At 48.1% G+C, this 10,000-nt stretch overlaps 1 protein-coding gene across 3 annotated transcripts in view; it reads right to left on the bottom strand.

Moving 5' to 3' along the window:
* Positions 1 to 10,000, bottom strand: part of robo3 (roundabout, axon guidance receptor, homolog 3 (Drosophila)) — a 117,196-nt gene that overhangs the window by 10,326 nt on the left and 96,870 nt on the right. For all 3 annotated transcript variants that reach the window (XM_042091193.1, XM_042091192.1, XM_042091194.1), the window contains 8 exons: positions 9,294 to 9,375; positions 8,622 to 8,790; positions 5,328 to 5,494; positions 4,642 to 4,763; positions 3,068 to 3,290; positions 2,158 to 2,282; positions 1,117 to 1,294; positions 513 to 731 (listed from right to left, as the gene is read on the bottom strand). In XM_042091193.1, the coding sequence (XP_041947127.1) occupies positions 513 to 731; positions 1,117 to 1,294; positions 2,158 to 2,282; positions 3,068 to 3,290; positions 4,642 to 4,763; positions 5,328 to 5,494; positions 8,622 to 8,790; positions 9,294 to 9,375 (1,285 nt within the window). The remainder of the gene's footprint in view (positions 1 to 512; positions 732 to 1,116; positions 1,295 to 2,157; positions 2,283 to 3,067; positions 3,291 to 4,641; positions 4,764 to 5,327; positions 5,495 to 8,621; positions 8,791 to 9,293; positions 9,376 to 10,000) is intronic.

The raw sequence follows: 10,000 nt of genomic DNA on the forward strand, positions 1-10,000 counted from the left end.
ATTTACTCATGTTTACTCAAACAATGGCTACCTCTCTTTGATAAATAAAGCGTATAATTTTGCAAAAATAAAATAATTGAAACATAGGTAGGAAATAGAAGGCAGTAAAGCTGAAAAAAGTGAAATAGCATTGTAGTAGTGTGAGGTAGTGTATGAGTTAGCGTGTGAGTTAGAGTGGTAGTGCTACAGTATGAGTTAGCGTGTGAGTGTGTGTGTGTACCTGCGGAGGTGTAGGTGAACGAGGTAGTAGTGTGAGGTAGTGTGTGAGTTAGCGTGTGAGTGTGTGTGTGTACCTGCGGAGGTGTAGGTGAACAAGGTAGTAGTGTGAGGTAGTGTATGAGTTAGCGTGTGAGTGTGTGTGTGTACCTGCGGAGGTGTAGGTGAACAAGGTAGTAGTGTGAGGTAGTGTATGAGTTAGCGTGTGAGTGTGTGTGTGTACCTGCGGAGGTGTAGGTGAACAAGGTAGTAGTGTGAGGTAGTGTATGAGTTAGCGTGTGAGTGTGTGTGTGTACCTGCGGGGGTGTAGGCGAACGAGGCGGCATAGTGGCTCAGCTCCTTCCTCTTCTTGCGGCGGCAGTAGATCCACACACTGAAGCCCATGAGGATTACCCAGCATGCCCCGCCAATGCCAGCGATGAAGGCCGGCTGCTTGACCACGTCGGTGATCTGCTCTGCCAAGCTCACGTTCTCGTCGCCCCCACTGGGCACTACTGGAGGCTCCGCTGGATGTTCTGAGAAGAGAGAAAAGTTTTATCTATTAACACCATTAAGATCCACACACAGATGTTGATTTAAATTAGGTAAAGAACTGAGGAACTGAGCAAAATCGCTCCAGACACAAATATAAAAAACACACTTGACTCAGCTGATTAAGAGAAAGGCATACTCAAACAACAACAAGCTCTCAAAAACAGATATGTCATGTTTTATATGTGTCTTTTTATTAGTCCAGGCATTTTGAAAATCGAGGAAAGAGTTTTGTATCCATCCTTTCGTACTTGTATTTTCATAATATCTGACAGGGGCATTAAACCAACCAAATAAATAAACACAGCTGTGCATTTGTTCCATCTTTCACAGAACTATAATCCACTGAGATCCCCACTGGGTACTCACTGATGAAGATGGGCACAGGCTCGCTGCGGGTGCCCACGCCGGCGCTGGTGACCGCTGCCACCTCCACCTGGTACCAGACGCCGGGCAGCAGCCCTTTCAGCACTGTGGAGAGGACACTCCCGTCCACCGTCTGGTTGATGTGGTACCGCGTCATAGTGTCATTGCCCAGGCACCAAATCTATGAAGAACACAACAGAGGCTTGTATGTAGCTATATATCTGTGTGGTATGCTATTAAAAGCAAACAAGACATCAGAGACTACATTAACTTGCTGGTCAAGTCTCAGTGCTGAGGTGTAAAAAAATACATCAAAGACAAGCTACAGGTAAGGCTCTTTCCACACAAACAGTTCCCATGTCTGTTCTGTGGGATTACATATACTGGATCCCTGCAGAGAGGGAATTACATGGCAGAGACGGTGCACCTCTGCTACTGAGAGTTCCAAAGTCTTTTTTTTTGGTGGAACTATTGACTTGATAGAGGGGAAAAGCCTCCTTGACTTCAATGTCCTCCTCTTTCACACACAAAGCTCTGTATGGCTTGGCTCTACTCAAGGACTTAATAGAGTCCACCAAGAACTAGTGTCTGCCAAGAACGTCTTTGCACAAAGTACAGATGTTATTACTCCTTGTTATTCTTGTTATTCCAAGAGTGTCAGAAAGTACATTAGGAGGCCAGGCCTTTTGTTACCGAGCCCAAAGAAAATGTGCAGCCCCTGTGAGTCCACTAACTGCTTCATTTGAGCCAGAACCTTTTACCATGTCAGGCTTGGATGCCTTCCAGGGCCCATCTGCTTTGTGTGTGTGTGTGTGTGTTTGTGTTTTGTCATTGACTATCTTTGTGTGTGTATGTGTGTGTGTGTTTGTGTGTTTGTCATTCTCTGTCTCTGTGTGTGTGTGTGTGTGTGTGTGTGTGTGTGTGTGTGTGTGTGTGTGTGTGTGTATGTGTGTGTGTGTGTGAGGCGGGGGTTGTGTGCGTGTGTGTGTATGCGCGCGCATGCGTGTATGTGTGTGTGTGTGCTCTCCAGTGCAACTCTTTTACCTTGTACTCCTGGATGAGACCGTTGTGTGCATCAGCAGGAGGAGGCTGCCAGGACACGCTGATGCTGGAGCTGTTGCCAAGGTTAATCGTCAACACGGCAACAGCTTGAGGAGGGGCACTGGGCACTACAAACCAGAAAGAGTCACGTCAGCACATAGACCAATGCAACCGTGATGCGAAGACAACGCAAAGGACAACTCAGCTGTTTAGCCCCCCCCCCCCCCCCCACACGTGTGCGCGCGGGAGAGGATCACGTCACATGGGTGTGTGGTCACACAGCAATGACCCCGTCCCAATTGGACACACACACACACACACACACACACACACACACACACACACACACACACAACCCTGCCAACACATCTACCTCCTTTCCTCATCCAATCACAAACTCTCTCTCACACACACACACACACACACACACGCACGCACACGCATACACACACACATGAGTGTGGTGTAAATAAAATACAACAGCCAAATTGTGATGATCAGTGTGAATTCAGAAATGAGGGATCATCACGGCTGCTGTGCTGTAGGCCTACTTTCTTTACACCACACTCATGGAAAACACCCTTGGGGCCCTTGGGACATGATACAATTAGATCCTATTACAGTAGTTCAATAACTGTGCAATATAAAAACCAGCAGCAAATGACAGCAGTAGCTCACTGTTGCCATATTGTATCAAGACACTATAAATGAGACTGACTAGAAAACAAGTATATGTTATTACATTTTTAAGAGATCATTTTTAAGAGATCAAGCACATTAAGAGAAACTGAAGTGCAGATATGTGAAGAAAGTGCATATAGAGAATGTGTCCATTATGTCTTCTGTCCATTCACACACTGACCGTGACTGCTCAGTGAAACCTCTGCCATGCCTCTCCGTGCGGAACCCTTACCCTCCTCGGGCGTGCGCACCAGCACCACGCGGCTGTCCATGCCCTGGAACTCGTTGAAGTAGGGCCGGACTTTGATCTCGTACTCGGTGCCCTTGAGCAGGTCGGTGAGGACAGCGCTGCGCTCCGGGGCCGCCTTCACGTCCTGCATCTGCCACAGCACGCCGCTGCCGCTGGGCCGGTACACCAGCCGGTAGCCCTGGATGTACTGGGACTGACGGTCCACCTGAGAGAGAGAGAGAGAGAGAGAGAGAGGAGGAGAGAGAGGGGCAGTGAGAAGGGCAGGAAGGGGGAGAAATAGAGAGCAGAGAGAGAGAGAGGGAGAGAAATCAAAGAGTCAAAAAGAGGAGAGACATAGAGACAGAAGAGGAGAGAAAGGGAGGGAGAGACAGTGGAGAAAGAAAGAGAGAGAGAGAGGCACACAGGCAATCAGTGCAGGGATTGCCAGGGTCCACAACTGACATGATTTAAAGGGAACCCACACAGCATAAGACTGATCCAGACATAACTGATGACTGTAGACTGCGCAGTTCCTCTCAGCATTAAACTGCTCTCACTGATCCAGAGACAGCTACTGCCTAGTTCCACACATCATTAAACGGCTCTGACTGTGGTAACACATCTGACACGGGGACTGCGTCTCTGACAGATAGTCTGCTCTCCAGAGAGAGATCCAAATTGGACTTAGCTACTCAGACGTGTGACAACACCTGACCTTTTTTCTTCTGTTTTCCAGTAACTAGGACTAGCCAGGCTGGTCTGTAATTGTGTATGTATGTATGTATATATTGTGTTTTTACAAGCTGTGTGATGGGAGTGTGTTAATGATGAAATGCTGGCGAGTTGGCAGGAAGTGGGTTGACTAACAGTTGGGCTACAGATTTAGAGCGCTTGATGTGGTGTGGGAGATTGACTCAGAGAGGACGGACCATCTGCCAGGCATCCAGCCGACGCGCTAATGAGCACGGTGACAGGGGGCTCAGGGCTCGGGGGTGAGGATGGAGGTTCCGATTTTGACTCATCGTTCACCAGATCTACTGTACGCGCTGAGCATCGCGTGTGTGTGTGTGTGTGTGTGTGTGTGTGTGTGTGTGTGTGTGTGTGTGTGTGTGTCTGAGTGTGTTAGAGACTCACCGTCCACCAGAGCTGCATGCTGGAGGCGCTAAGCATTGTGTGTGTGTGTGTGTGTGTGTGTGTGTGTGTGTGTGTGTGTGTGCGTGTGTGTGTGTGTGTGTGTGTGTGTGTGTGTGTTTTGTCATTGACTATCTTTGTGTGTGTATGTGTGTGTGTGTTTGTGTGTTTGTCATTCTCTGTCTCTCTGTGTGTGTGTGTGTGTGTGTGTGTGTGTATATGTGTGTGTGTGTGTGAGGCGGGGGGTTGTGTGTGTGTGTGCGTGTGTGTGTGTGTGTGTGTGTGTGTGTGTGTGTGTGTGTGTGTGTGTGTGCAACTCTTTTACCTTGTACTCCTGGATGAGACCGTTGTGTGCATCAGCAGGAGGAGTGCGCACGTGTGTGTGTATGTGTGTGTGTGTGTTGTGTGTGTGTGTGTGTGTGTGTGTGTGTGTGTTAGAGACTCACCGTCCACCAGAGCTGCACACTGGAGGCGCTGAGGATCACAGGCTCCTGCAGGACCACAGCCACCTCGCCCAGCTCTCGCTGGACCTGCCTGTGGTCAACACCCTGGCCTGTGGGACTCAGATCTGAGAAAAATCACGCGAGAGAGAGAGAGAGAGAGAGGGAATAGAGGTAGCAGAGAGAGAGAGGGTGTGAGGGGGGCGCCGAGAGAAAGAGTGTCAGAGAGAGAGAAAGGTAGCAGACAGAGGGAGGGGAAGAGAGAGGAGAAGGTACAGAGAAAAAAAGAGAGGGAGGGGTTGCAGAGAAAAATGGAGGGAAGTGAGAGAGGGAGTAGGGACGGGGGAAGAGAGAATGAAGAGGGGGAGGAAGAGTGGGGGTGAGAGTGGGAGGGGGAGAAGGAGGAGAAGAATCATTCCTATGATTCATTCTTCATTCTTTTGCTACACAAAGGCTACACTGCACCTATGGCCACACATACATATATCATTTTAGCTTGGCTTGTCTTAGTTTTGCTATTCATAGGAAACAATCAACCAAATCTAAAGCCATATCTGATTATGAAAAACCGTTTCCAAACATATTTCAGAAACAGGCTGTCAAGCTAAGATTGTCTAGAGACTGTTTAGAGAGAAGATAAGACTTCAAGCTGTCTTCTAGCTTGCAACCATCCAGTGCTCCCCGGTACACACCTTGTGTCCGCACGGGTTCCGAGATGGGGCTGGGGTCGCTGAGTCCATAGGCGTTGACCGCACGGACGATGAACAGGTAGACGGTGTTGGGGAAGAGTCCGCTGACCGTGTGCTTCTCCTGACGTACCAGGTCTGCCACCGTCTGCCACGTGCTGCCCGCCGATTGGCTGAGAACAAGAGGTGGAAGTAAGAACACAGGTGAGTATATGGAGAAGGAAACCCACAGGGCAGCCATTTTACACTGACACCTGTCTTAACTCACATGAACTCACTACATATACAGTATGAATACTACAAACTCACTACATACTGGTATGTTTTTTAAAGGACATTTTTCTTCTTGACTGATTATGCATAATTCATTAATTCATTAATTCATTCATTCAGTTATTCATTCATTTCAACTCGTAAACTCATTTGTGAATACTCTGGCATTGAGTGTAAATGATATATGTCTAAATCTATATAATTCTATGTTCTATATGCTATTCTATATCCTTCCTGTCTTGATGGTGATGATGTGGCCAATAAAAGGGGCCCTGTAACCGCGATAAACACTCTGCAGTACTGACGGCTTGGTATGATTTAGTCAGTGTGGCTCTGCTATGGTCTGTTGGAGTCCAGACTCTAGGACACAGCCATGGGCTGACAGCTCTTTTCTTCTCCAATCCACTCAGTGGTGGAAGTTAAGGCATGACGTCAGGTTTGTTTTTATTTATTTATTTTTACCCGGGGTTTAAACACGGAGAAGACAGCTTATCTCCATATGATTTCATCTGAGGCTGCGTATGAGAATAAAAATCACCCCCCCCCAATAACTCTGTGGGTCCTTCGTTATTTGTCCGCGGTTTACTGTCATTCTTGTTTAGCCCGGTTGTCACATGCTTTGCATTATTTCTCTCTCTCTCTCTATTTCTCTCTCTCTCTCTATTTTCTCTCTCTTTCTTTCTTTCTTTTACTTTTTTTTTGTTTTCATTTCTCCCCTGGTGGCGAATAGCGTCTCAGACGAGTGGCTTTACAGCCGACCTGCGCAATTAGGCCTGGGCCGTAAGCATGCTCATAAATACTCCTGTGCTGGGGCCATTCCAGTGGCGCTAATAAATCCAAGGTCACTTTGTCCATCAGCTCGGCTCACAGGCAGCCAACCTGCTTGCTAATGCTCTCTCTCTCTCTCTCTCTCTCTCTCTCTCTCTCTCTCTCTCTCTCTCGAATACGACCGTCAGCGCATACAGATGGGGGAAAAAGAAAGTGGCTGTGGATGCGGCTGCATTGGTCCCCATCCCACCCCACCCCACCTTCCCGCACACCCCACACTCTAACCTCCCCCCACCTCCCCACATTTCCCCACACTCTAACCTCCCCCCACCCCCACCAGCCTGACACAAAACACCAGCGCCACAGTAAATCTCACCATTTTCATAACAAGGTGTAGAGAGCGAGTCCTGCTCCACTACCCACACACCCCCATACCCTAACCTCCACCTCCCCCTCCTCTCTGTTCCCTCTCTTCCTCCTCTCTCCTCTCCTCCCTTCCTCCTCCTCTCTTCTCCCCAACTCCTCTTGTCCATTCCTCTCCTCTTCCCACTCCTCTCCTCCTCTCTGTTCCCTCTCTTCTTCCTCTCTCCTCTCCTCCCTTCCTTCTCCTCTCTTCTCCCTTACTCCTTCTCTCCATTCCTCTCCTCTTCCTCCTCCTCTCCTCCTCTCTCTGAGTCAGTGGTTCCTTTGTGCCCCCTCACAGTCTCCGGATGGGAAATGTAATAGTAAACACCCCGTTCAGCCCGGCAGCTCTTTTAGAAAGAATCAATTCCGTCAACGTGTGCCACTGCTAACCGCTGCCCTGGGGGTACATGTGCTGTGAGTGTGTGTGGGTGGGTGGGTGTGTGTATGTGTGTGTGTGTGAGAGAGTTTGTGATTGGAGGAAAAAAGGAGGTGGATGTGTTGGCAGGGTCATATGTGTGTGTGTGAATTTGTGTGTGTGTGTGTGTGTGTGTGTGTGTGTGTGTGTGTCTAATTGGGACCGGGCCATTGCTGTGTGACCACACACCCATGTGACGTGATCCTCTCTCCCTTTCACCTGCCCCACCGCGCCCCCGGCTCAGTAATTACAGCCAAGCCAAATTTCACTGGGGGCTCCCCATCGGCCCCCAGGACCCTGTGTGTGTGTGTGTGTGTGTGTGTGTGTATCTGTGTATCCACTGGCCCCCAGGACCCAACTGCACACCACACCACGCTCAAATTCATTACCATCATATATATATATGGGACCTTCACTCCTCTGTGGCGGTGCTGCATGTATGGGTGTGTGTGTGTGTGTGTGTGTGTGTGTGTGTGTGTGTGTGTGTGTGTGTGTGTGTGTGCATGTGTGTGTGTGTGTGTGTGTTTCTGTGCATATGTGTGTTCACACGTGCCTAGCCTCTAAACGAGAGCAGCTCAGCTCTCGCTCTCTCTCTCTCTCCTTCTCCCTCTCTCTCTCCCTCTCACTCCGTCTCTGGTGTGCGCGTGGGAGCAGCAAGTGCCTGGGCGCAGGTTAGAGGCCGCCCCGCGGCAGCTTGCGCCTTATTAGGATGTGCAGGAGGTCAGGGACGGTCCGACCCTGGGGGCCTCGAGAGGGGCTGTCTGTCACAGCGCCAGCGCCCGGCCGGGGTACGTCACGTCATCTCCCGTCACGTCTCCAGTGACCGACACTTAATTAATTGAACCTGAATGAGAGACTGCAGCCTGCAGCCTGCTCGCTGTCTGACAGGAACAAAAATTACTCCGCAAATAAAACTGCAGATAACGAACCAGGAGAGTATATGTATGAATTCAATGAATGAATTTAAAGAAATAAAAAAAAATAAAAAAAATTCTCAATTAGCTGACACTATTCCCCAATGTGACGTGTCGTGGGCCTAATTCAATGAGATGATGATGGAAGGTGCATGCTTGATAACCCCTGTGAAATGCTCTTGAAGGCTGCTCTGTTGGTGATGTGTTTTTTGGCCCACAAAAGTTAATTTGTTGGTCATTTTGTTTTTGATGGTAAAAAGGCTTGGTTGTTGATTAGCCACTGTGGGAAATCCTCTCCCTATAGCACAAGGAATTGAACACCACTCCTGTGTCTATCTGAAATCACGGTGACGGTGGAGTTCATATGTGGATGCCCTAATCCATGTGCTCAGTGCTACAGTAGTGTATGCTCTGTGGGAGATGATCCCATGGCTTCAGTGCTGCTCAGCCTGTGCTGATGGTTGTTCTCCGCTTTAGGAATAACCCTAACAGCTGGACTGGTCAGCGCTGTTTGCTTTGTCTCACCTGAAGGCCTCGATTATGTAGGAGGTGACCGCCGCACCCCCCTCGTGAGCGTTGGGCTGCCAGGTCAAGGTCACGCTGTTCAGGGTCACGTCCGTCACCACAGGCTTCTGGGGAGGACCTGGCAGCTGAATGGGCTCCGACGCCTGGCTCACCGATGAGTCTACACTCTCTGTGGAACACACACACACACACACACACACACACACACACACACACACACACACTCACACAATGAAGACAAGCCCTGGCAGTACAAGTGGCAATTCCCAAGCAGTAAAAACAGTACTAAAAGGTAATAAATGATACAAATGTTTCACTATTTTACTTTTGCTGTATTGCAAAACATTTTGTATTACACTGCTCTGTACACAGTAAATACATGATTAAAAAAGTATAGAGATTGAAATGTTAAAATAGATTTATATAAAATGATGGCTGGATAGTCCATATTATATAAGTAACGAGTATTAAAGTGTTTGTAATGTTCTTTCTGAGCCTTTTCACAGAGCCACTTTCTCATTGTAGTTAATCGTTCTCACCCCATGATACTGAGCTGTGAACAGATCTCATTCACACTAGATGAAACATAAAAGGAGTGCGTTCCATCAAGGCTTGTGTGTGTGTGTGTATGTGTGTGTGTGTGTGTGTGTGATTGTGTGTTTGTGTGTGTACCTTTGACGGTGACAACTCCACTCCAGCTTGTGTCTCCGCTCGAGCTAGAGGCAACACAGGTGTAGGTCCCCGAGTCCGTTTCCTAGCAACAAGAAGCTCAGGGTCAACATTTGTATGGATGGACTGAGAAATACAATGCCTTTTCGACCGTGTCGCCAGGAGAGTGGTAAAAAAGAGGGACTTTACGGTCGAGTAAACATGATTTGTACTAAAGCCATTCAAGAGAATCGATTACCAGCGTATGGCTTTTTCAAGGCATAAAGAAAACAGGTTTGCTAACGTCCCATAAATGGCTTTCCTTATTTTGTGTATGCTGCACACAGCCATCTGCCAAACCATCTCTAATGTTATGAATTGCATATAATCACACTGCATTGATAACGACTGCAGTACTTTATCAGTCCCTTGATGCCACAGTGGAAACTCTGTGCTAATATGTGGAGGAGTCTGACAGACATTTCTTATCTGTACACTGACAGACACATAGGACCCTTATTAACAAACCTGGACAGAGTTCTTTTGTCAACACCTCTGCAACGCATAACGCTCCAAATTTCAACCCAATGCCTTTACAAGCAAAGCAACTAGGGCCATTTTTAGCAGCTGTATTTTTATTCTTATGGTACTGATGATGAGTATCTCTGATGAATCTTCCATCTGCACTGAGAGATTACCCACTGCATTATTATATCTTGATAAAATATGCA

The sequence above is a fragment of the Alosa sapidissima genome, chromosome 5 (genome assembly GCF_018492685.1).
Source record: "Alosa sapidissima isolate fAloSap1 chromosome 5, fAloSap1.pri, whole genome shotgun sequence".
Classification (NCBI taxonomy): Eukaryota; Metazoa; Chordata; class Actinopteri; order Clupeiformes; family Clupeidae; genus Alosa; species Alosa sapidissima.